This window comes from Colias eurytheme, chromosome 15 (assembly GCF_061535395.1).
Source record: "Colias eurytheme isolate Ceu_HAF_F1 chromosome 15, ilColEury1 Martin Lab GWU primary, whole genome shotgun sequence".
In the NCBI taxonomy this organism is placed as follows: Eukaryota; Metazoa; Arthropoda; class Insecta; order Lepidoptera; family Pieridae; genus Colias; species Colias eurytheme.
In genome coordinates, this window is record NC_142994.1 from 10039809 (window position 1) to 10067771 (window position 27963).

The following is a 27963-nucleotide window of genomic DNA, read 5'->3' on the forward strand; positions in this document are numbered from 1 at the left end:
AGACTGAAAATACACAAACTAGTGCTTTTTTCTGTTGGTATACTGTCTTTTCGAAAATTGAGTTGGCAACACTGAACATTATCGTCCGATAGCCACTGGGAATATCGGTGTCGGCTCCAATATCCGATATCGGACCGGACAATGTGAAAGACAGGCACATATTTCATACATTTTACTTCCCTCCGATATCGGATATCGGCTATCGGCTTCCGATATCCGATATCGGATCGGATAATGTGAAAACGCTCTAATGCTCGATATGTACTGAGACCAGGAAGGGAAAAGAAAAGGATTCATAATTTTTGATAGATATATTAATGTCTTATTTTAAGAAAACTGTTTATTTGCTATATTTATTGTGTTATTGAGATTTAAAATATTTTTGTAGTATATTTTATAGGCTTATGTTTAGAATTTATAATCATGAACGTAGCCTAATAGCCTCGGAGCTAAAAGCTGTCACTCGGTATGACATTTTTTGAGTTTTACAAGCTCAGAGGAATATAGGTTTATTGCCCTGAGTTTACAAGAGTTTTTTTATACTCTCATTTTTATGCTTGAAAATTGACATTGTCAATGTCATTAAAGCTGAAACTTGAGGGCAAGAAATGCCAATTTGTATCGGTCGCCTAGCAACTTAGAATAAAAAATAAACAAACTGAAGATGTAAAACTAACATCAATACAACTAATAATTCATGTGAAATAAAGCGAAATATTATCAATATGTCGGCACCGAAGGTAGTGTGTTTTTAAATTCAAATACATAAGTACAATAGGTAATTCGGTTATTGAAGTAATAATCTTGTTTTTAGTTATTGTATACGATAGAGCAGCCTCACGGGTTAGGTGAGCTTTACTTCATGTGGCAGAAGGGTGAGGCTGGCTCCTTGCTCGCTACAACTGGAACAGATGCCACAGTTGCGATCCACGACCGATCTGGACAGCTTTTGGAAAGAATTAAATTACCTGGGTAAACAATTGTTTGAAATGACATATAAAAATACAAAATTAATTGCATAATCTTTCTTTTTCTTCCTATGTCCAATGTAATTCTTTTAATTTAAAGCAATTACTTCTATAGTTTTCTTTTTTTTTATTTAAAAAAAGTTTATTTTTATTTTATTTTATTTTTAGATTATGTGCTGGCATGGAATGGGACAATGATGGTGATTATCTCGCTATGATAACACCGAACAGCAACTCAGTTTTCTTATGGGAATGTCATGCCAATAAGAAAATAAATATAGACACAGGGTTACGAGAGCCACCTTCATGTTTGGCTTGGTCGTATGGCGAACCGCTTTTAGCTGTTGGTACTCAGAAAGGCAATTTAGCACTGTATCATCATCATACAACTAAGTATGTTTTTATTGTTGTTACTTTCAAAATTATTATTATTAGCCTTTGTTCGGACTTTACATATGTATGTAGTTATATATGCTCGGTTTGACCCATTTTTGCGTGTCCGTTTGCCAGTTGGCAAAGGCCTCCTCCAATCTCTTCCATTCGGGTCTAACTAAGGCCACTCTACCCCAGGCTGTACCCGCTACCTGTCTAATGTCGTCATCCCATCTTTTTTGGGGTCTCCCTCTCTTTCTCTTTCCTTCTCTTGGGTACCACTGTGTAGTAATTTTGCTCCATTTTTCTTTACCCCTGATCATGTGCCCCGCCCATTTCCACTTTTGCCTTCTTATCTTCAGAGTTATGTCCTGGACCTTAGTCTTGTATCTGATGCTGCTTTGCTTTATTTTGTCTTTTCTTTTGATGCCAGTCATGCTTCTTTCCATGGAATTTTGACAGATGCGGAGTTTATTTGTTATGTTTTTTGGTAGGGCCCACGTTTCACTTCCATACGTCAGCACAGGTAGGATGCATGTGTTGAATAATTTAGTTTTAGTTGAAATGTGTAGGTTATTGTCTTTCATTACTTCTTTAAGAGACCAGTACTTTTTCCAGCCATTTATAACTCTTCGATCGACCTCCTTGCTTTCGTTGTCCTCTGGGGATATTAGTTGGCCGAGGTAGATGTAATCTTCAACATATGACATTTGTTTTTGTTCCACTGTTACCGGGTATTTTTTGCCATTGGTCATAATTTTTGTTTTGTCCGGATTTAGCTTTAATCCTGCCTTCGCACTTTCAGACGCTAGGTCATTTATCATCTTGCTTAAGTCCTCTGGTGTTTTTGCAAATAATACAATATCATCCGCGAATCTAAGGTGCGTCAGCGTGCGGCCATTTATCAGTATGCCCATGTCTTTCCATTTCATATTCCTGAAAATCATTTCCAGTACTGCCAGGAAGAGCGTTGGTGATAGGGGGTCGCCCTGTCTCACACCCATGGGCGTAGCCACGGTGGGGCAGGGTGGGGCACTTGCCCCACCCTGGCTCTAGCCTGGAAAGTACCTAACCAAATCTAAAAAAATAAATTAAATTATCAAGTACCTACTGACTACAAAACTTAGTATCTGTAAGAAAATTCACTCTCGAAGTCGTCACACAAAAAAATGCGATCTAAACAAAAAACTTGCGCACGATTGACCCCATGCGTAAACAAACGTAATCCTTTTATTTTTCGTTTGTGTGTTTTTAGCCGATATCTCGGAAACTATCCGTTTAAAGGCAAAAGTTATTATGAATTTTTTGTAGAAAGTAAAATTTCACATCTTTTATTCCTTGTAAACTTTTTTGTAAAACGTACCGTTTACTATTTATGGCCCATTTAATGAACAGATTTATCGTTTTTGACTAATAACTCTTAAAATATTGGATTAATTAATAAATTACGTCTTTTCATTTTTTAAATTCACTCTATTCTCTACAACTTTTGCTTGAAACTTTTTTTTAGGGTCCCGAACCTTAAAAGGAAAAAACGGGACCCTTATAGGTTGTTGTTGTCCTGTGTTGTTGTCACTATGTTGTCCGTCTGTCTGACTGTCAACACCCTTTTTCTCCTCCCGTGAACACAGTCTTGAAATTTGGTAAAAAGCAATGTCTTATAGCACAGAGAAAGGAAAAATTGCTAAAACATACATTTTAGAGTTACAACATACTAAAAAGTAGGTTTGTTCGGAGCCCTCGATGCGCGAGTGAGACTCGCACTTGGCCGGTTTTATTTCTAATGCCCATAATTTTTGAGTTATTTAATGTTCAATGTTGGATTACAAAGCTTAAAATGAAGAATTTCAAGGTATGCATACCATATAATGCTACAAATTTAACAAACTTATTGAAATAATGTCCTGTAGTACTTCAAAATTAATAGTTTGTTTCCTCACCTGCAATAGACTTTTAAATATAGACTTTTAAATATTTCATTTTATTATATTTCGTACAACTAAATAATATTGAGTATATTATTTTATATTCTGATGCAAAAATAAAATAGAAGTAAATGAGAGTTTATTTAGAAAAATGTGTAAAAAAAATCATTTTTCTATAAATAAAATCTAAATTTGGTCAAAAATCCAATTGCATTGGATATCTCTTCTTCGTCTTCATTACATCCTTAAAAAAAAAACTTTAAGGCTCCCGCGTCACCCGCCGAGCGCCGACATTTCTACATTAAACGGATTACAACTCAAAAAGTATGGGCACTAGAAAAGTTTCAAACAAAAGTTGTCGAGAATAAAGTCTCATCTTAAAAAATTGGTAGTTGCATTTTGTTGATTAATCCAATATTTTAACAGTTATTAGCCAAAAACGAAAACCGGTTCATTAAATGGGCCCTAAATCGTAAACAGTAAGTTTTACAAAAAAAGTTTATAGGGTGTAAAATATGCGAAATTTTACTTTCTATAAAAAAGTCGAACTAACTTTTGCTCTAAAGTGGATAGTTTCCGAGATATCGGCCAAAAATTTTCTTTAACCCTTAATAGGGCGGAGGTAAAAAATATTAAAAAAACAGTTTTTGTGTTATTATTTATTCGTATATTAGGACCTATTTTAATCGTATTCAAGAAAATCTAAGAATATATAATCATAAGTACGCGAAAATTGGGTGGTAATTATTTGACCTTAGCCCGTCAAGGTACAAGAACTAGAGCTGCTACAGTCCCTAGCTTCTCTTTCTTCTGGAGCAATATGAAAGCTTTTGAAGCATGGTGTAGCACATAAAGCTACTTTGCAGATGTTACAAATAATTCTCGATCGTTTTTGAATGCTTTTCGTGCTACATAATCGACATCTAGTAAATTTTTCCTGGTTTTCTGGGTAGTGTGGTACAGACGAGCGTCTGATTTCAGCGGGTACTCCGAAATTCCCACCTTGTTTATTCTTGAAAATAATACTTGTTGTTCTTTTTTTGCATGTGAATCCATCTATTAGATTCCGAGCCAAACGCGCATATTTACAGTTAGCACTTTGGTATGCTATGCCTTGGAATCTTATCTGACCAATTTTGTTAGTGCCCCAAAGTGGTTCTTCCGAGATACTTTCGTCACTGCTTTCAATATCGGAGAGATTTCCTTCTAAAATTATCTCGATTGCAGTGTGCGAAAGCTTCTTTTTCTTGATGTTAGTATTCGACATTTTCTGAAATAGCAATTGCGAGAAGGGTAATGGTAACTATATAACCACCAAATACTATAGTATGTTGGTGTAACCAGGCAATGGTATAAGTTTTACCACCGAGTTTACAATGATTTTCTGAATAGTACAAACTTCATTTCAAAAATTACTATAACAGTCATGCAGCTAAACATATTCAATAATGCTACCAAATATCACAAAACCATTTACCGGAATCTTAGTAGAACAAAATTATAACTAACGCAACCACATACCTCCAATTTTCAAATTTTTTCGATACTTTTTTTTTAATTGTTGGTAGTTTGTAAACTTTTTCAGTTACGTTATTGCCAGGTCTAATAAAAGTTTATACGCTATTTACACCTTCCAAAAGATGAATTTATGAAAACATGCATAAAATGTTCCTTGGTTTATGGTCAATAAACTGAGGTGGTAACCAATTGGCCTTTGCCCTATTAAGGGTTAAGATTGCGAGCGAGGCTCCACCTGGATCTGTCAGCATTTTGTGTTTTTATGGTCAGTACTTAAGTGACCCTAAACTTCCCGTGAACCCAGAATCTTGAAATTTCGTATTAAGTTACGTCTTATAGCGCAGATAAAGGAAAAATTGCGAACCCTTTAGGTTTTGATTCCCTTTCAAATGTCGAAATGTGTGAAAATTTGCAACACAAACGGCTGTATCTTTTTAATTGTGTTGGTTTATAACTTTGAATTTTTCACAGCTTCAAGAGTTCGTTTTTTCCTTTTTAAGGTTCAAAACCCTAAAAATTAACCGGGACTAGACTTAGGATAAAGTTGCTAGTTACATTTTTTTTTTGCCCCACCCTGAGCCCATGGCTAGCTACGCCCATGCTCACACCTTTTTGTATTTGAAACCTATTTCCTTCCCTTTCTAGTTGAATGCAAGCAGAACTGTCTTTGTATATGTTTCTGATAATTCTAATATAGTTGTGCTCTATTCCTAGTTCCTTTAATGCTTCCCAGATTTTTGAGTGTATCAGAGAATCAAATGCTTTGCTGTAGTCTATGAAAGCTATGTAGTATGTAAGCTGATATTCTGTATATTTTCCTATGATTTGTCTTACAGTATGGATGTGGTCTAGTACCGAGAAGTCTTTGCGGAAACCTGCCTGTTCTATTGGTTGTTGCTCATCTAGTTTCCTTCCTATTCTTCCCAAAATAACCTTTGCAAAGATCTTATAAATGTTAGACATTAGGCTGATGGGACGGTAGTTTCTTATGTCGCAATGATTTCCTTTTTTGAATATAAGGATAATGGTGGATTCAGTCCATTGTTTTGGGATCATTTCAGTGTTAATTACATTGTTGAAAATATCGGTTAAAATTGGTGTCATGATTGTTTTGGTCAGCTTAAGTATTTCATTTGTTATGCCATCCGGCCCTGGAGCTTTATCAAGTTTCTGTGTGTCAATAGCTTTTTCAGTCTCTTCCCACATGATGCAAGGTATCGATTCATTATCTGGGAGTTCAATTTCTCTTTCATTTGTTTTATATTTGTATAGTTCTGTGTAATAATCAGTAGCAATCTTAAGGATTTCATTTCTTTCAAACTTTCCCGCTCCACTGGTTTCCTCCATTTTTACAATCCATTCCTTCTTATTAGTTAATTCTTTGTATGCCTTTTTTATTCCTCCTGTGCGTCTAATATGTCTCTCTATTGTTTCCATTTGGCGTTGTCTCCTGTCTTTCCTTATATTCTCTTTTATTTCTTTACTAACTCGGGCAATTTCTTTCCTGTTTTTTTCTGTGCTTTTTGCTTTTATTAGGTCTGCTCTTTGTTCAAGGAGGTTGACAGTTTTGTTGGACATCCACTCAGGGGTATCTTTCTTGTTTCTAAATTCTATGGTACTTGTGGTTATTGCTCTTTCAAAATTCAAACTTTCAAAATTAAATGTCAATAAATTAATCATATAAGGGCTTTCAGTATAATTTAACTAACCGGAAAATGTTTACATGTATTGTTTTTTGGTTAAATGTTGTAAAATATATTTCATAAATTATCAAAGTATTACTGCACAATTAAAACAAATTATTTTTAATACAACTAAAAGCATGATTTATAATTAACAATAACTTGAACTAGTAAATAAACCTAGTCTTTAACTTTTGTAGGAGAATACCCATAATAGGAAAGCACACAAAGAAAATAACATGTGCTGCTTGGAATAGAGATAGTATTCTTGTCCTCGGGTCTGATGATAAGAGTTTGTCAATAAATAACTCTGATGGAGATACCTTAAGAGTGATAACTTTGAGAGATATACCAAATGAACTACAGTTCTCTGAGATGAAAACAGATGAAAGAGTTGCTGGTGAAAATACTGTAAGTTTTTTTATGTAAATCTCTATGTTTTATTTATCACCAAATATTATAAATTAACTTATAACTTTAACAACTTGTGAATAAAAGACTGTGTGTGCCGAGCACACGTGTCAGAAGTGAAACTTCTTTGGCAAGATTCAAAGATACCAAAATCATCGCCTTACTCCATGACGTGACAGTATTGCCATGATGCGACCTTGAAATGTTACTTTCAAAGCCTCAAGAAGTTTGACTTCAAAACTGCAAAATTTATTTTTGTAATATTTCAGATAAGTCTCATTGTTGGCAAGCGAACCCTGTACCTATACAACTTGTTGAATCCCGAAAATCCAATAGAGCTGGCATTTCAACAGCGATATGGTTCCATAATCTCATACAAGTGGTATGGAGATGGGTACATTTTGATAGGTTTTAGTGCTGGCTTTGTGATCGCGATATCAACACATATAAAGGAAGTGGGAGAGGAGTTGTTCCAAGTTAAGAATCATAAGGACAGTTTGACAGATGTTGCTATATTCAATGGACAAGCTGCGTCTTGTGGGGATGGACTGTGAGTAACTAAATCTATGTATTTATCTAATTTTATACCGAATTTATTTTGAGTTGCTATTTTGTACATACTCAAGATAACAGGGAGAAATTAAATAAAACAAAGAAATGTCAAAAATCATTTATTAGAAATTATAAATTACACTTTAAATAATATTTTACAATGATGATGGCATTGCTGCATTTTACTCTCATTATATTTTTATGAAATTATTTTTTTAATTATTTATTTATCTTCATAGTTCAACCAAAATGATTACTCATCTCAGATACAATTTTATAACAAACATTAATCTCGTAAAAACTCATCTAGACTTAAACTAATATCCGTGTGGAACAACGGCGAAGTCTGCGGATCAGTCACTCCCTCTGGCGGCGCGGAGCGTTGCGCGTGGAGTTCCGATGGGCGGTTACTCGCTACCGCAGGCCGTGCGTACTTGAACGTGTACGTGACTGCGTTGCCGCCGCTGTACGCTGCGTACGGTACGAGAGTGTTGACGCTGACTAATTTGGCTGAGGTCACCGTGTATCAGTGTATTGCGGTGGGGGATGAGCCGGAGCCGGTTAATAGAGGTGAGTATTTTGTTTAGTTTTGGGAGTTATTTTACACAATGATTTAAGTTAGTAAGTGTGTATTATTATGTATGTATTTATTTATGTTTTATTGTACATACATACCAGGAAAAACATGTATTCTTGTGTAGGTAGTATTAGGAATGTTGATGAGTGAAATAATTGTGTTGCAGAGACCTAAATCCATTAATCCATCTATATTTAACAACTTTGTGGTGGTAATTCAAAGTGGTGAATGTTAATGTGATATTTCTATCAAGTGGGAGTTGTATTATAAACACGGAGGATGGAAAATTTAATAATTTTATTTCGACTTAAAAATGTTCTTTCACCCCACCAGCGGAACCAACAGTCCTAGCGACGTACGCTCTCACAACCGAACCCACATCCATCGCCCTCGGTGGAGCACACGTGTGCTGTGCGAGCGGTAACCACGCGTGGTTCTACCCGCTAGCGGGCGGGACTCCCGTACGCCGCCAGTACCCCGCGCCCGTGGACGCGCTGCGTGTGGCGGGGCAGTACGCGGCAGCGCTGTTCCAGTCCAGGGCTATGTTGCATTCCGTGAGTATACATGTCATAGACAAGATAAGAACAGAGGCGGCGGATGACGGCCTCGCGTTGCTATAGTACCTAATAAAAAAAAAGACGGGTTGCACTCCGGGAGTGCCGGCAGAAGTGAAAACTTGATTATTAACGTTGAGCATGTTTGATATTTTGGAATTGTATTCGTCTTACGCTTTTTCGATCAGGTCACGTGTCCTGACGCGAGTTTAAGATTTTATACCCATTACAGAAAAAGTGCTCAACGCCGCTAAAGAAGTTTTCACTTCAAAAACAGTTGACGGAAGTTGACGGACTATACAAAGCTAAATTCTAAAAAAATGTCATACTTCTTACATCTCCCCAAAATATCAGAGGGCCTTGCGGGTCTCCCGTTGAGAAGATTCGATAGGGTATTTCATGTGAACAAAATATGATAATCACTCTTTTTTTCTAGATCGAACCGCCAGATCCCTCCGAACCAGAGAAAGAAGCTATGTTGTTTCCGGAACCGCACATGGCCACTGCTAAAATAATTGACATACATCTCACGAGCGATTTTTTCATTTTTGTGACTGATGTGAGTGAAAGAACATAATATTATGATTATTACTTAATTTTTGACATTTCGTGTTTGTTACAGTACAAATATGAGTAGAGCTGATATTATAATATGAACATGTTTGGTTTTGAGAAAATTTTAAAAAGTATAAAAAAATTCGATCATGAGTCAGGTTTCGAACACGCGTATTTCTGCCATTCCATGGCCTGACCTATCGGACATGAAATGGTCAAAGGCCAAAAAAAATATGAATTCCGCCTCGTGACAAAAGAACAGGGTCCCACTATCGGTGTACTAAGCGCGAAGGGACTTGTAGTTTTGCATACACTGATCATGTAAAAATTATGTCAACATTTTTTTGCTACACTCTTCACTAGCTTCGCGCAGCCGGCATATACCGCTTCGCTAATGTGAGCATTTTGTCTATGAAAACATAATCTTAAACGATAGATCACGTGCGGGTGGCAAATTTGGGCAGGTTGCTTGTTAGGGTGTACACATAGAGTGTTGAGAATTCATCTATTTGAAAAAAAAAATGTGTCTGGAATTTTATAAGTATTTTTTACGTAGTCAGCGTCTGCAAAATTATAATCTCCTTTGAGCTTAGTATACCGACGGTGGGGCAATCTGTATTATTATAAAGCATTTGAATCACAGAACAGTAAAAACAAATAGAAGTGCTATAATGTCATAATTAGTATGAAAACCACTGTCGCCAAAACCACACATTTAAACCGATAGCTAAACAGTACACACAAGTAAACTATGCCTTTTATTGGACAGCTTTATTTGAGTAAAAACTGACTTAGGTAATAAATTCAGCATTTCAATATGTACCCTAACGCACGATGTTACGGTTTATTTTAGTATAACATCCCTAGGTATATTAGCTGTTTTGTTTCTCTTTGCTCAGAAATTCCAAATTCGAAAACATTCAGCTATTCAACAACAGAGGGCGTTAGTTTTCGATAGATATAACTTTGAACTTCAACACATAGAGATAAGGTTGAAATTTGTGTCACTCTACTTTAATGACATTAACTTGATATTAACTTGATGCTATGCCCTAAGGGATGTCAGCCTTGTTATCGATAATTCACATATAAATAATTTTTTTCTGAGTTTTTTTTACGCGTGCGTTTTTTCTATTATATGAGTATAGTATAATGTGTCACATTTTGGAGTATGTTTATTACTACTAAGTACGTTTTTTTAATATTATTATTATTAAATAAAAAACGGAATAGAATAGTATAAACCTTTATTTGAAAAATAAAAACAGAAAATATGCATTATTTTAAATCTTGGAACTAGCGTACGTATCGGTGGCCTTTGTTAGACTGCTTAGTGCTGTTTGGCATCCAGTTAACTCGTCCCGTTGCATTTATCCATTTCTCTTTTAAATTAGCCTCTTTGGGAAATCTATAAATAAATTGTACAAATGAAAGCTAATGAAAAATAAAATAAAATTTAATATTTATAATGTTTGTCTTTTCTAAAGTATCGATATTGTCGATATGCGCCACAACCGACATCACTAAACCGACATTCGTTTGTTTATTGCAATAATATTCCAGAAAGTCTTGTTTGCTGTTCAATCTATGATAGTACTTATTTCTTATGGATTAAGGTTCATTTTGACTAGATATTTAAATAAATTTTTGACAAATTACGACAAGCGAAGTTATAACATAAAATATATGTAAAATAAATAAAATTATGACTTACCGATGGTATGAAATGCCTCCATTGCTGATTAGAGCAGGCTCCAAGGAGATGTTCGTTTGCAAAAATAGTGGACCTAAATCTGACTTCTGATATGTATTTTATAGATCCCAGACATCCTATAGACAGATGTTGCCAACCAGTTTGGTGTCCCCCTCCCCGCACCCCGGTAATTAAACGTTCAATAGTTCGTAATATAATATAAGTGAGCTATGTGGTGGATTTGATGACCCCACAAAATGTTTTAAATTGCAAGGTGCAACTTTCACTGAAGTTACTGATTTGAAATCTAATCACACAGAGGCTGATTCAAGAATGTTCTGCCATATTTTTCATTCTGTGAAACACAACGACAGTGACACCGATATTTTTGTATTAGGCCTTTATTTCTGGCATAAACTTGAAAATATACTCGCCATCTTTGAATGCTCCCCCCTTCCCCATGCAACTATTTCACTGTACGAACTATTGAATCGTAAACAATGGACTATTGTTAATTATTTAAAATAATAATTTAAAAAATATATTTATGAGTTTTCAATCTATAGTGGTTTAAAGTTAACTCAAAAATGGAGCATTTTCGTAAATTTTCTAAAAAATCTTAGAGAAAGTGTAAGAAATGTTATAGTATGCTATATATTCGTGATCTACTCAATAAGCTCTTTCATTTGATACCCCACACGGCATGTTTTGGAAATTTTTATTTTTTTCTTTGTATGCCATATTTAATTACCGGGGTGCGGGGAGGGGGACCACAAAACTGGTTAGCAACATCTGTCTATAGGATGTCTGGGATCTATACAATATATATCAGAAGTCAGATTTAGGTCCGCTATTTTTGCAAACGAACATCTCCTTGGAGCCTGCTCTAGATATTATTTCGTCTGCTATCGTTTTTCCATTCTAATACCGAACAGAACGTCCAAATTAATGAATAAATATGGAAAAAAGGTTTGACAGCTGACAACCGACTCGAATATTTTTCTGCGCACAACTGAGAGCAAGTTAGGTGATCTTACCTTATTATTGACACGTGGGCCACGCCCACATCACACTTCTATTTGTTTTTTACTGTTCTGTGATTTGAATGCTTTAAAACTAAATATCAAACGGTTTCCCAGGAGGGCGACATAGAGTACATCGGTCTGGAGGAGTGGCGGCGGTGCGTGCGCTACAAGCACTCGTGCGGCGTGCGGGCGCTGCACGCGGACATCAGCGGGGCGCGCGCGCTGCTGCTGGACGAGCGGCGCCGCGCGCACGTGTACTGGCCCGCGGCCCCCGAGCTGTGCGCCGTGCCGGCTGGCAGGTGCGCGGACATCAGCGGGGCGCGCGCGCTGCTGCTGGACGAGCGGCGCCGCGCGCACGTGTACTGGCCCGCGGCCCCCGAGCTGTGCGCCGTGCCGGCTGGCAGGTGCGCGGACATCAGCGGGGCGCGCGCGCTGCTGCTGGACGAGCGGCGCCGCGCGCACGTGTACTGGCCCGCGGCCCCCGAGCTGTGCGCCGTGCCGGCTGGCAGGTGCGCGGACATCAGCGGGGCGCGCGCGCTGCTGCTGGACGAGCGGCGCCGCGCGCACGTGTACTGGCCCGCGGCCCCCGAGCTGTGCGCCGTGCCGGCTGGCAGGTGCGCGGACATCAGCGGGGCGCGCGCGCTGCTGCTGGACGAGCGGCGCCGCGCGCACGTGTACTGGCCCGCGGCCCCCGAGCTGTGCGCCGTGCCGGCTGGCAGGTGCGCGGACATCAGCGGGGCGCGCGCGCTGCTGCTGGACGAGCGGCGCCGCGCGCACGTGTACTGGCCCGCGGCCCCCGAGCTGTGCGCCGTGCCGGCTGGCAGGTGCGCGGACATCAGCGGGGCGCGCGCGCTGCTGCTGGACGAGCGGCGCCGCGCGCACGTGTACTGGCCCGCGGCCCCCGAGCTGTGCGCCGTGCCGGCTGGCAGGTGCGCGGACATCAGCGGGGCGCGCGCGCTGCTGCTGGACGAGCGGCGCCGCGCGCACGTGTACTGGCCCGCGGCCCCCGAGCTGTGCGCCGTGCCGGCTGGCAGGTGCGCGGACATCAGCGGGGCGCGCGCGCTGCTGCTGGACGAGCGGCGCCGCGCGCACGTGTACTGGCCCGCGGCCCCCGAGCTGTGCGCCGTGCCGGCTGGCAGGTGCGCGGACATCAGCGGGGCGCGCGCGCTGCTGCTGGACGAGCGGCGCCGCGCGCACGTGTACTGGCCCGCGGCCCCCGAGCTGTGCGCCGTGCCGGCTGGCAGGTGCGCGGACATCAGCGGGGCGCGCGCGCTGCTGCTGGACGAGCGGCGCCGCGCGCACGTGTACTGGCCCGCGGCCCCCGAGCTGTGCGCCGTGCCGGCTGACAGGTGCTGCTAGGGAATGAGATCGAGATCGCGGAACAATTCGACACAATACCCGCGGCCCCATCATTAATGCGGCTCGACGGAACACAGTGGGGTTTTAGTCAGTAAGAATCCGACATGACCCACGGCTCCTTCCCCGCGGGCCGTGGGCATCTTATGCAAGATTTCCCCACTTAAAAAAAGGGATTGAGATCGAGAGAGATTGAGAAAGGACGTAGCATAGCAAAGAAGTTTCACTTCTGTAATGTATACTTTGTAAGCACGCACTTTTTTTCATTGCAGGCTCTAAGTTACGATGTGCGCTGCATAAAGAAATGAAAAAATGTTATTAATCGATTTAAAAAAAAACGAAGAGGTTCTCAATTCGACTGTATTTTTTTGGCTCTGTTACCTCAGAATTTTTGACTTGATTTACAGATTTTTCTAAATCTTTTTTTTTCAGAGATCATGCCTACCATGTGTTCTCATTTAAATTTGGTTTAATACATACTGTCAATTTGAAGGTGATTTTTAGTTTTTGTTGAAAAAAAAATTAAATTACACATCAAATAAGTAGGTAGAACAAAATTTCCTTATCTTTTTTACCCCAGCTGCAGCATCAAATTAACAGCATACTCGACATCTAATGACCAGCATTTGCACGAACAAAATTTCTCTATCTTATTCCTATTACTTCAGAATTAATAAACAGTAGATTGAACAAGCTATTTTGTCCAGTTGCAAGAGCGTGGTCTGGGACATCTGCCTGTCGGACCGCAACGTGTTCGCAATTCACTCGGGCACCACACTCGACACGTACTACTTCACGCCGCACTCCACGAGCGGCGCGTACTGCACGCTAGTGGCGTCCACGCCACTGCTCGCCGATCAGATACCGCTTATACTGTTTTCTGGAGATGTGTATTGTTATGCGAGTGGAGGGAGGTAGGTTATATTTAGTTTTAAGGATTTAGCTATTTTTATAGACCCGAATAAACCGCATTGGCCAATAGAAATATTATTGTGCAAAAATTATCAACATTTTCTGGATATTTTCAACGTTCAAGTTCACCATGAGAGAACACTATAATTAACAGTGTACCAAACAAAAAAATTAAAGAAGTGAGCAAGGAGTGAGACCCGGTCTTCTATGTTATGTCTTTGCTTGTAGAAAAATACAACAAGCAAACACATAACTCTCTATTGTCCGTGTAATAAGAAAAAAAAAAACACTTGTTTTGAAAAAAAAATCACTTGGTTGAAATATAGTCTGGTAAAAAAAAATCATCTTTTTTCAATTTCAGCGTAATAAAAGTTGCCCTCGAGTCGCACAACACGAGCGGGCTAGCTGAACCCGACACAGAGAAACGCGTCGCCAACCAAAAGAAGCATATCGACAAGTTGTTACTTTTGCGACGTTTTAGTGAAGCGTGGTTGTTCTGTGATGCGATAGACGAACCAGAAGTGTGGAGGAAGCTAGGAGAAGCTGCTATAGCTGATCTTAATGTGGAGTTTGGTAAGGCTCTTGACTTCGGACTTTGATATAAGGTCGATAAAGGCTTTTGGACTTTGATATAAGGTCGTTAAAGCCTTTTGGACTTTGATATGAGGTCGTTAAAGCCTTTTGGACTTTGGACTTTCATATAGAGTCGATAAAGTGTTAGAATTAGGAGCACATCGAAAAGTTGTTACTGCTGAGACAATTTAGTGAGACGTGGTTATTCTGTGATGCGAAAGACGAACCAGAAGTATGGAGGAAGCTGGGAGAAGCTGCTATAGCTGATTTTAATGTGGAGTTTGGTACGGCTTTTGGTATTCGAACATTGAATATAGAATCGATGTTGAAAGTACTGCACCAGAACTAGAAAATTATATAGACAAGGTTCTATTATGGAACTTAGATTTGATGGTAATAAGTCAATGCCGTGGTTTATGGTGAATTTTAAAATTAAGAGAATAGTTTTTAGCCTGGATTTTCTAGTTAAAAAGAACAAGAAACAATTTATTTTAATTTTCAGCTATCAGAGTGTACACAAGATTGAGCGATGTGGCCATGGTTTGGGCTCTGGAAGACGCCTCACATGTGGAAGAGTTACCTATTTTGTGGTATGTTATATAAATTTATTGCTTAAAATTTAGCTTTAAATTTTTTTTATTCTGTATCAATTTGCACTCGATTTTATTTTAGCTGTGCGCAGCGAGCCTTAGAAGAAAGTACACTTGTTTTTAAGTTTACAATTATAGTTAATTATTTATTTTTTATACTTATAGGTTGCTAAATGAAGAAAATCTTTAGCCAAGCCAAAAGTGTATACATTAACTTTTACAGTGGGTTACTCTGCGCGTGCTTAGACAAGGGCGACGCCGCACTACGCTGGCTAGAAAGCAGCGGAAGTAGTGACAGAGAAAGTGCAGAAACCGGTATGGATATTGGGATTGGCTACATCGGGGAAAGTGGTTATAGTGGGGGAAATGTGGGGGCAAAGTATGCGTTGGAACTGCAAGCAGCACGCGGCGAGTGGGCCCGCGCGGCACAACTAGCGCAGACAGCTTGTCCTGCTGCTGCACCGTATCTTACCTTGCATCATGCTGCACATTTGGATTTGACGTGAGTCGTGTATTTTTGCTTAATAATAGTAATCAAATTTGAAAATAAAAAGTAGTCGTCCTGTGTTGTGGGGTGTAAGGCAGTAGGAAAGATGGGTGCATAACATTTTTTGCATTGATCGAATTCTATTTACGGGAAAAGTCCAGTAAACTACACATCGAAACGTACACCTTTTTATTCGACTAGGGATCAAATCCAGATTCATCTATATCAAAAATTAAAAATTGAAGTAAGATACGGTCATTACTCCATCATTTAATAAGTGGACTAACAATTAGTAACAAACTATTTCAGAGCGAATTATCATGATGCACTTGCGACTTACGAGAAAAGTATAATTAATGAAAACACAGATAACGTAAAAGTAAGAGAACACAATGCAAAATGTGAAGCTGGCATCGCTCGGATGGCCATCAGATGTGGTGATATTATGCGTGGCGTCACTACTGCTATGAAATACTCCCACGATGTGAATTTGCTTAAAGACTGTGCTATGTTACTCGAAGAAGAAAAACAGTACAGCCATGCGGCTGCTCTATACGATCACGCGGGAAATACTGAAAAAGCGGCGTCGTTGTACATAAAACTGAAATCTTGGCTGAAAGTTGAAGCCCTTATACCCAAAATCAATTCGCCGAGCATTCACTTGCAATATGCAAGGGCTAAGGAAGCAGAAGGACGATACACTGATGCTCTAAAATCTTATATGAAAGCTCAAGACTATGAATCGGCTATACGGCTCAATTTGGACAAACTTGACGATATAGATGAAGCTGTGACTTTGGTTCAAGAATCGAAATCAATTCAAGGAGCCAAAATGGTTGCGAATTATTTCCAAAACAGCGATGATCCTACATCGGCAATTAAATTCCTGGTCATGTCTTTATGCTATGATGAAGCGTTCCAATTGGCGAGGAAGAATGGCAAACTGCAATTATATGGAGAAATTTTAATTCAGACTTCGCAAGCGAGACCGGAGGATTTCAAAAGCTTAGCTATACATTTCGAAGGGGAAAAGAATCATTTGTTGGCTGGAAAGTTCTACTTCCACGCGGGGGAGTACAATAAAGCGATGTCTCATTTGTTGAAAGTCGGTGGCTCGGAAGACGAGGAAAATGAAGCTATTACTATTGCTATCGATTCAGCAGCTGCAAGTGATGACGAAAGATTGACAAGAAGGTAATGTAGCGCTTAAATTTTGATAAAACTCTACTATGAATAATAAGGAGTGATGTACTAATAAATGGAAATTTCCAGATTGATCGAATTTTTGCTAGGAGAGACAGATGGCAATCCCCGAGATCCACGACATTTGTTCCGTTTATATATGGCTAAGAAACAATTCACGGAAGCGGCTAAAACGGCTGTGAGTATATTTTAAAGATAAAGTAAGACCATCATTACAACCATTTATCACCAAATAAAGTGTTTTTTTATTTATTGTCAAAAAAACTGAAGTTCTCTTATGGTACTTTGAAAATTTTTGAATTCGTTCAATAAAGTTTATTTATGATTCATTTGCATCAATAAAATTGACCTATATTATGCTAAATCATATCCGGTTCGAAGGACCAATGATATCATAATCGTATCGTACCGTAATATGTAATCGTATTGTATTTTTGGTAAAATATTATGAGTATGATATGTTATTGGACAAATATTGTACGTAATAACACCGTTTATTACATTTGAAAACAACGACAAATAGCAAAAGCAACGTCTTTTATAGCCGACTATTAAAAACAAAAGGACGAAGTACTTGCTATATTCGTCTATAATACATAAATTCATTTTTTTTATTAATTGTGGTTTATTATACAGGTAATCATAACAGCGGGTGAATGTCAAGCGGGGCGGTACCGCGAAGCGAGAGATGTATCGCGTGGGCTCGTGGGAGCATTACGGGCTCGTGCTCTGCCCGCACCACGTGATTTGCGCCGTGCGTTGGCTTTACTGCACTCTTATATACTGGTAAAGTTTTGACAATAAATACCAATTATTTGTTAAGTTACGACTTAGGGACCTTCAAGAAAAGAGCGTACTCCTACCTTAAAGGCCGGCAACGCACTAACAATGTCCCCGGCATTGCTGGTGCCTATTGGCGACGCAGTACACTTAACATTAGGTGACGCGTCTGCTCTGTTGCCTCCACATATATATATAAAAAAAAAATAAAGAAAATCACGGTCCAACTACTTACTAGAAGGAGAAAATTTAGACGAGTTTATACATAGGCGCTCAGCAGAAAAGTTGATTTGTGAAGCCGTAATATTGATGCCCATGGTGAAGGATGATGCGTGCCGCGTTCTGACCCTATTTTTCCATCTGTCCGTAAATTTATAATACTGAAATTTATTGCAAAAGTGGAACAAAAAAAGTTTTCAAAACACAACGCCGCCAAATTTATAAATGCTTGCATAATAAATTGTGTCGTTTTTTTTAATTTGTAGGTACGAACACATGTTAAGAGAGGGCGTCATGACTTGGCTGCTAGGCTGCTGTTGCGGACTGCAGCTGAAGTTTCCTTTTTCCCCACACAACAACGTAAGCAATATACTTTTTATTCATTTTGAAAGAATTAATTTCAAATATAATATTTTTTGTTAATTTGCGAGATTAATTGAACTTACATATTATAATGAACACTAAAAAAGTATTTCGGCGTAAGTTTAGACGTTTTAATAACCATACCATATTCTTAGTATTATAGGACTTTCAACTGCATCTACTGCAACTAGTGAATTATTTTTAACATAAAAAACGCAAAACCCAATAGAGGATTTTTTGTGGGTTATTTCTGTACTTTGATAAGAACTTGTATAATTTAATTTTACTTCTATTAGTGTAACTTGCGTTTGTAGATCAAGTGTCAATACTAACGTCGACGGTGATAGAGTGCGTGCGCGCCGGGCTCAAGCCGGAGGCGCTCCACTGGGCACGTGTGCTCATGCAGCCGGAGTATAGGGATCAGGTACTTTATTGTGTACTAGCTTTCCGCCCGCGGCTGCGTCCGCTTTGTATAAAACTTAATTAATTATATACTAAAACCTTCCTCTTTCGTATTTGGGAATAGTTAGTGATCATTTAAAAATTAAGTGACAAACGTTACTTAATTGCGTAACTACTTTCCAATAAAAATGTATGTAATTTTGTAATCTATGTTGTCTAAATAGGTAATGAATCCTTAGATTACTAAATTATATTCTGTATTTTTTTTATTGTATTACAATATAATATTTTAATTTTTATTGTTAATTGAAATAAAAATTCATGTTTGTTAACAAATAATGTTATGCGTGATTTACATTCAAATACCGCTTTTTAGTGTACCGTACATATAGAATAACATCATCTAATTTTCAGATCGACCCCAAATACTCAAAAAAGATCGAGTGGGTAGTCCGCCACCCCCCCCGCACGGACTGCTCCCCCGCTCCCACAGCCCCGTGCCCGCTGTGCGGAGCCGCTCTGCCGAGCGCGGAGCTGCACTGCGCGAGGTGCGAAGCGGATGTGCCGTTCTGCTTGGCTACGGTACGTGTTCGGATTTTGAATTTTATTTTTTTTTCTTCTTTTTTTAGTATGTGGTCAGGATTTTGTTAGTGACTTTTTTTTAACGGCTTGGATTTATTTAGTGATTTTTTTAACGGCCAGGGTTTAGTTAGTCTTTGGTTTAGTTTAGTTAGTCTTTGGTCAGGGTTTAGTTTTTCTTTTTTTGCAAACGGCCAAGGTTTAGTTAGTGTTTGGATTTTGTTTGTGTTTTAGTAAACGGCCAAGGTTTACATAGTGACATTATTTTTGATAGTTTTGTGGTGGCTTGAGTCGGATACTAGCAATATTTTTATTTTATTTTAAAGATAAGGTTTTTTTACTGCTTACATCTGGACACTTTCAATTATTCTCCTATGCAAGAATGTTTCCCTGACTTGGTGCTTCACAATTCAATTGAAAAACTATCATTCGATAGAATGTGTGTATATATAAATCTTAGATTACAAAATAAAATACAGATGGAGCATGTCAATCATTCATCGACCTTGTCAAAGAAAATACGAAATCAAAAACGAATACGTTCCTCCGCTAGTGCCATAGCGATTCTAGTGTCATGCAATACGTCAAAAGGGGTTTCATATTTTAGTAAAAAAATGCTGTCTTGTGATATTAAAACGCTGTAAAACTTGTTCCCGAAAACAAACAAAAAGATAAAACATCGTTTTACAGATTTTCTGTAGATTATTTGGCTTATTTAATTTTGTATACAAATAATAATTTTACAAATACGAAGGAATTCAAAACTTCAACGTATGCTGCCAGTATTTTGAAAATGAATTTGCCATTTTTAGGGGTAAAATGGTTAAAAGATATTCGGGGTAGTGCTGTTTTTCGGGATTTTTCGATCGTGAATGTGATTATTTGTATAGTGCAATAAAAGTTCATGGTCATTATTAGATTATTTTAAAAAGCATTATACATTTTTTTGTTACTTTTATAAAAAGCGTCGTTTTCGCTTGCGATTTAATTCATGTGAACACATGATGGATATGATGAAAATAAAATGTCCAGCATTCTCGACTAAAAACTACCGCTATTCGCATTCATATGTTTTGAAAAATAAAAACTTTTTTTAATGTAATTTATTTAATAAATTTAATGTAATTAATTTAATAAATTTAATGTAATTTATTTAATAAAAATTGAATAAAATTATTTTGTCCATGTATAGATAACTTTAGTAGATACTAGCTAGATAGGTGATAAAATAATTTTTACAATATTATAAAATAATATCAAAAACCCGAATTTATATTAAAATAAAAATTAAAACATGACTGCTAATAATTTATGTAGTCTACGTCACTACCATCACAGCTACCTTCATAATTCAGATGATTGCAATGACACCTCACAAGTCACAAGTCACAACTCAAAATCGATCCAACAGTTTATACTGCAGGGCGTGTCAAAGAAATATTATACATACATACCTACACTCGAAAAACATAACCCTCTTTCTTCCGTAGTCGGGCAAAAATTTGGGAAATTTTTCATTATCTGGTAACATAACACGCACACAGAAGCACCGTGTACGTACAGTGCAACGGCGAAATGACAGCACACATAGCTTTATGGAAATGACGATAAATTATTCGGTTTAGTTCGGCAACGCTCCATCTGTCTTTTATTTTGTAATCTAAGATATAAATATAATCAATTTCAAATAACATTAAAAACTACGTTAAATAATATATTTTTAATGGCAGGGTCTTCATATCGTCAAAGATGATCTCACAGCATGTCCGGAATGCGACTTTCCAGCTATCTTAAGTGAATTTACTGAGTAAGTATTATAATATGTTTTTAAATAAATTGTCATATAGTTTTTCTGAAATACTTTTGAATGCATTGATTTTTAAGACTGTAAAGAATGCATTGACGGACTATACAGGGTGTCCCAAAAAGTAGTGATGAACGGAAGCTGGGAGGTAGAGGACCTAGAGGGCTATCCGAATCATCCCCATGCATGGTATGCGATTTTTCGTATTTTCGGAGTTATGACGTTTTTTTCAATTTTTCACCTATCGCCGAGTACGATGATATTTTCACTCATGGTGACGTCAATTGTTGCGCTAGATGCTTGATTTTTTTTTGTTTGCTAAGCTGAAAGATAGGCCAATTCAGTATGGAATAAAAAAAATAATTAAATGCCAAGAAAGATAAAATTACCCAGTATATTCACCACTTTTTGGGGAACAACACTACTCGCGTCCGTAGGCAACGACTCTAGATACCCTACACGTGTTCCCTGGGTAGTGCCAAATGAGTAGTCAACTGGTGGGAGACCCTGTCGTGGCTTGTAACCACCCACTGGATAGAGACGTGCCGCCAAGCGGTTCCGTGTTCCGGCACGAGTTCCAGTGCTGCCAATTCGGGAGTTTGGGTCTGATCAGTTGTGTTAGTGTTTATTGGTTACATGAAGTATCTTTAGTGGTGCGCCGGGTGCCTGTTTTCGGAGGGTAGCGGGATCCGTAGCACGGTTGTCCGCTGGCCGACCGCTAGTTGTAGGGGGCCCAAGTAGTAGGAAAGCCACCTACGAAAGGCTGCCCCGCCGCTTGCGCAAAATCCCGGAATTGCCCCATCGTGCCGGTTGGCGACCGGATGGGAGGACCCGATGGCGATTGCCGGGGGGGTACGGGCGTCCCCGCAGTCTCCGACATCAGGCCCCCACCAGTGCTCTATTATTGTTTGCTTCGAATTAACCAGTTCACTTCACCTCGATCAACTGCCACTCACCTGCCTATTCACAAAAAAAAAAAAAAAAAACAGAAATGAAAAGTACAAAGAAAAGAAATAAGTTTATACAGCGGTCGCACTTCCTCCCTTTTAAAGTGCATCACTCGAATATTCGTGGTCTGCACTCAAATATCGATCCAGTCCACCACCACCTCGAGACTGAGAAACCGCATTTGCTTTTTCTATCTGAGACACAAATAAAAACACCATCCAGCACAGCATACCTCAACTATCCCGGCTTTGTACTTGAACATAAATTTAAGCCAAAGGCCGGAGTGTGCGCGTATATTAGAGACAATATCTGTTATCAGCGTCTTCGAAACTTTGAAAATCCAGATTTTTCAGTACTCTGGCTCCTTGTTGACTTCGGTGCAGACCAAATAGTTTACGGAAATATTTATCGCTCCCATACAGGTGATTGGGGTACAACACAATTGTTCCAGTACCTAAGCGAAGCTGCTGATTCCATCCAGCAAATATACCCGTCTTCACAGCTTGTTCTCTTAGGAGATTTTAACGCCTGCCATAAAGATTGGTTATTTCCCTATCTTAAAACTGACCACGCTGGTAAGGAATCATACAGTCTTGCAGTGTCGCTGAATCTCACACAACTTGTGAAACAGGCTACTAGGGTTCCCGACGTTGAAGGTCACACAGCCAACTGTCTTGATCTGTTTCTTACTTCTGACCCAGATAGATATTCTACTACCATTTCGTCACCCTTAGGTTCTTCAGACCATTGTGTAATTAAAACCGTAGCAGCATACTTTCCGCCGGATAGTAATCCTCAAACAACTAGGCGCATCTGGCGATATAAATGGGCTGACTGGGACGAAATGCGGCACTTTTTTTCATCTTACCCCTGGCGTCAAATATGTTTTTCTTCTGACGATCCGACAGCTTGCGCTACCGCCGTCGCAGACGTTATCAGACAGGCAATGGAATATTTTATTCCTTTTTCAGAAACCACTGCTTCATATAAATCCCGTCCTTGGTTTGATGCTGTTTGTAAACGCGCTGAATCCAAAAAACATCTAGCTTACTTGAACTGGGCAAATGCTCGTGCACAAAAGTCTTCTGATGTCCACGCTAAGAAGAAAGCTTTTAATAAAGCGACCAAGATGTACAAAAAAGCATTACGAGAAGCTCGCTTTAAGCGTATACGGCATATTGGGTCCAAGCTGGTCTCATATCCATCAGGCAGTAAAGCTTTCTGGACCTTGGCAAAGGCCGTAGAAAACAGCTTTTGTCGAACTTCGCTACCACCTCTACTCAGGCCCAACGGATCACTAGCTCACTCTGCTAAAGAGAAGGCGGATTTATTTGCCTCTCTTTTTGCAAAAAACTCTCATTTGGATGCTTCGCAACTGTCACCTCCTTCTTTGCCGCACTGTGGGTATCATATGCCCGAAATTCGCATTAAGCAAAAAGAGGTACATAAACTTTTGTGTAATCTCGACGTAGATAAAGCTAGTGGTCCGGACGGAATTCCCGCCTTGGTACTGAGAAATTGTGCCCCAGAACTATCCCCGATACTAACTCGTCTCTATCGCCTCTCGTACTCTACTGGAGTCGTACCCGAATCTTGGAAGATCGCAAACGTTCAGCCTATTCCCAAAAAAGGTTCTCGTGCCGATCCTACTAACTACAGGCCTATCTCAATAACTTCTATTCTAGGTAAAGTTATGGAACGCCTACTAAATAAAAATCTCATGTTGTATCTTGAAGGTAACGATCTTCTAAGCGACTACCAGTATGGATTCCGTCGAAACAGATCAATCGGAGACCTCTTGGTACACATGACGCACACGATTGGGCAGGCTATTGATGGACAGGGAGAAGCACTAGCCGTCTCTTTGGACATCTCTAAAGCCTTTGATAGAGTATGGCACGAGAGCCTTTTACGTAAACTTCCATCCTTTGGAATCTGCCCGGACTTATGTACTTGGATTAGTAACTTTTTGAGGAACCGCTCTTTTCAGGTCACAGTTGAAGGATGTTCCTCTGACATCCATCTAGTCAATGCAGGTGTCCCTCAGGGGTCAGTCTTATCTGCAACTCTCTTTTTGCTCCATATTAACGACCTCTTCGGACCAGGTATTTATGGGTATGCAGATGACACTACAATTATAGATAGTTACATATCCGACTCACGACAGAATGAGATGCAGATTCAACAACAGCGTGATGCAATGCTTGATCGTTTAAATATAGGTTTGAACAAAATATCTAATTGGGGCATCGGCAATCGTGTGGAATTTAATGCATCGAAAACGCAAACTTGTTTGTTTACAGCGAAACGAAGTCAATTAAAGTCTACACCAACATTTCACGGAGTATCTTTGGAATTATCCGACAGATTGGATCTTCTTGGTCTTACGCTCTCTCCAAATCTAAACTACAAAACTTTTATTGAATCCAAAGCAAGTGTTGCAGCAAAGAAGCTAAGTATACTTGCCAAGGTAAGGCAGTACTTTACACCGGAACAGCTTCTGAATCTCTATAAAGCACAAGTTCGGTCGTGTGTAGAGTACTGCTGTCACCTATGGGCTGGGGCTGCGAATTACCAACTGTCAGCACTTGATTCAATCGAAAAACGAGCGAAAAGGCTTATTAACAATGACGTATTGGTCAATTCTAAATTGACCTGCCTCGAGCATCGTCGTAAGGTTGCCAGTTTGTCGGTATTTTACAGAATATTCTTTGGTGAATGTGCCGAGGAGTTACATAACTTGATACCGGCATCACCTTTTCACCATCGAACAACCAGACGCGGAGCAGATTTCCATCCTTATGTTGTAGACATCCCAAAAATTCGCACAAAGCGATTCACGTCATCATTTCTCTTGCGAACATCTAAGGACTGGAACTCTCTACCGAATACAGTTTTTCCACCTTCTTACAATCTATCCAAATTTAAAGCAAATGTGAATACCTTCTAGGTAAACATGTTCCAACTTAGGACGCGTTGTCACTTACCATCAGGTGAAACAGCGGCCAAATGTTTACCTATTCATGAATAAAAAAAAAAAAAAAAAAACTTCAAGGGCCCTTAAAAAACTAAAATCACATAAAAAAAAGTTTTCCGTTTGGCTTTTAAAAACTTGCTCTATCTATCAGGTAGCTACCGTGAAAATTTCATTTTATTATTCAGAAGGCTTCAATCGAAAAATTTAAATCTAAATGTGGTAAGTGCAAAAATTGAATTAACATGATGATCAATAAAAACAAATTAAAACGAATAACAAGGTGTTTAATTACCAGAAATTTTTAAAATGACCCCCCTGTTGCTCAGTGCAAGTGCGACATCACCGTAAAAAGTTGTCTTTTAAATGTCTGAATGCCCTTTTATCATTTTTAATGGTTTCTTCTGCTACTATGAATTTTCGGGTTATTTCGTTCAACAAACGGAAATATTTTTTTATGTGATTTTATTTTTTTACGGGCCCTTGAAGTGGTGATGTTCACCACTGGGTAAGTTTATCTTTCTTGGCATTTAATTTTTTTTTTATTCCATTCGAAGATCTAACGATAGTAAATGTTACCACTTACCATACTGAATTGGCCTATCTTTCAGCTTAGCCTGCATAAAAATCTCCGTGTGAAAATCTCCGTGTCTAAACCTGCATGAAAATCTCCGTGTGAAAATCTCCGTGTGAAAATCTCTGTGTGAAAATCTCTGTGTGAAAATCTTTGTGTGGAAATCTCCGTGTGAAAATCTCTGTGTGAAAATCTCTATGTGAAAATCTCCGTGTGAAGATCTCCGTGTGAAAATCTCCGTGTGACAATCTCCGTGTGAAAATATCTGTGTGAAAATCTCTGTGTGAAAATCTATGTGTGTAAATCTCTGTTTAAATCTCGGTGTGAAAATCTCTGTGTGAAAATCTGTGTTTAAATCTCGGTGTGAAAATCTCTGTGTGAAAATATCTGTGTGAAAATATCTGTGTGAAAATATCTGTGTGAAAATCTCTGTGTGAAAATCTCTGTGTGAAAATCTCTGTGTGAAAACCTCTATGTGAAAATCTCTGTGTGAAAATCTCTGTGTGAAAATCTCTGTGTGAAAATCTCTGTGTGAAAATCTCTGTGTGAAAATCTCTGTGTGAAAATCTCCGTGTGAAAATCTCCTTGTGAAAATCTCCGTGTGAAAATCTGTGTGAAAATCTCTGTGTGAAAATCTCTGTGTGAAAATCTCTGTGTGAAAATCTCCGTGTGAAAATGTCTGTGTGGAAATGTCTGTGTGAAAATGTCTGTGTGAAAATCTCTGTGTGAAAATCTCTGTGTGAAAATCTCTGTGTGAAAATCTCTGTGTGAAAATCTGTGTGAAAATCTCTATGTGAAAATCTCCGTGTGAAAATATCCGTGTGAAAATCTCCGTGTGAAAATCTGTGTGAAAATCTCTGTGTGAAAATCTCTGTGTGAAAATCTGTGTGAAAATCTCTGTGTGAAAATCTCTGTGTGAAAATCGCTGTGTGAAAATCTCTGTGTGAAAATCTCTGTGTGAAAATTTCTGTGTGAAAATCTCTGTGTGAAAATCTCTGTGTGAAAATCTCTGTGTGAAAATCGCTGTGTGAAAATCTCTGTGTGAAAATTTGTGCCTGTCGAGCGCAGTCGCGAGCGACAGGCACAGATTTTCAATAAGTGACATTTGGCTTACAGTTGTGCGTAGCAGAGAGTTATATTACGTGATGGTCATATTTTACTAAACTATATGCTTATTTATAATGTCCAAACTCAAGTAGGTATATGAATTCATTCAGAAGTATCGTGAAAGGCCATAAGCACAGATGTAACGCTATGAAATATCATGTAGCTGTAGGAACGCTTGCAATGATTTTTTTAAAGTATAGATACGTCACCCGGGCACGTTTTTTTTATGTGATTTTATTTTTTTACGGGCCCTTGAAGTGGTGAACATACTGGGTAATTTTATCTTTCTTGGCATTTAATTCTTTTTTTTATTCCATTCGAAGATCTACGATAGTAAATGTTACCATACTGAATTGGCCTATCTTTCAGTTTAGAAAACAAAAAAAAAATCAAGCATCTAGCGCAACAATTGACGTCACCATGAGTGAAAATATCATCGTACTCGGCGATAGGTGAAAAATTGAAAAAAACGTCATAACTCCGAAAATACGAAAAATCGCATAACATACATGGGGGTGATTCGGATAGCCCTCTAGGTCCTCTACCTCCCAGCTTCCGTTCATCACTACTTTTTGGGACACCCTGTATATTTAGAAGTATCATAATCTAGGTACAAATATATGATATTGCTAGACAATTTGCGATCTCTTAGTTATTATATAAAATAATATTATATATTATTAATAATAAAATAATATAAAAAACAAATTTTTTCAGAATCCTGCGTGAAGAAGGCAAGTGTCCAATGTGCGGAGAGAACGTGGATTATCGGCGCTTGGTGAAAATTGATGACGTCACACTATACTTAGATCTTAATACTGGAGAATAAGATACAAAAATTGCGGAATAAAATCCATTATGGAGTAAATGTATTTTCTACATGTATAGATATCAGATACTACAAGTGTGTCACTTCTCAAGAACATTGCATTTAATAAAATATTTGAGTTTGGATTATTCGTAGTAATCGTAAGTAAATCGTCCCTAATAACCACCGAGCTTAGAATATCTTTATTTATATTTATAATGCTATTAGGATACTTATGTGAATTGTTTCTTTTCTATAAATCTGTAATTTTACATTTAAAAATGTATAAGTGTTACAACTGTGTTGTAGAAAGTATTAAACTAGTTAAAAAGAATACTGTAAAATTACTGTGATTATGTATCCGTCCAAGTAAAGCCTCACTGTTTTCTTCAAGGCTCTAAATTGTTTACATTCCGTAAGATAACTTCGTATTGTCAGTTAAGTGTAAGTTT

At 38.7% G+C, this 27963-nt stretch overlaps 1 protein-coding gene across 1 annotated transcript; it reads left to right on the forward strand.

Annotated features, from left to right (window-relative positions):
- Window positions 1-601: 601 nt before the first annotated feature.
- Window positions 602-27963, forward strand: Oseg6 (intraflagellar transport protein Oseg6). The gene is made up of 21 exons (XM_090109866.1): window positions 602-740; window positions 815-972; window positions 1137-1361; window positions 6666-6876; window positions 7146-7426; window positions 7739-7998; window positions 8339-8559; window positions 8996-9118; window positions 11947-13181; window positions 13896-14102; window positions 14462-14673; window positions 15176-15263; window positions 15487-15765; window positions 16060-16944; window positions 17023-17131; window positions 17590-17739; window positions 18219-18312; window positions 18630-18739; window positions 19132-19299; window positions 21027-21103; window positions 27421-27963. Exons 1-21 carry the CDS (start codon window positions 726-728, stop codon window positions 27530-27532), a joined length of 5220 nt encoding a protein of 1739 aa, XP_089965992.1. The 5' UTR covers window positions 602-725; the 3' UTR covers window positions 27533-27963.

What these genes read in the sequence shown, in the direction of transcription:
- Oseg6 (XM_090109866.1), top strand. An exon ending in GAAGAGTTACCTATTTTGTG is followed by an intron (nt 15,264 to 15,486) that starts GTATGTTATATA and finishes TAACTTTTACAG; the next exon opens with TGGGTTACTCTGCGCGTGCT. An exon ending in TGCCGTTCTGCTTGGCTACG is followed by an intron (nt 19,300 to 21,026) that starts GTACGTGTTCGG and finishes TTTTAATGGCAG; the next exon opens with GGTCTTCATATCGTCAAAGA.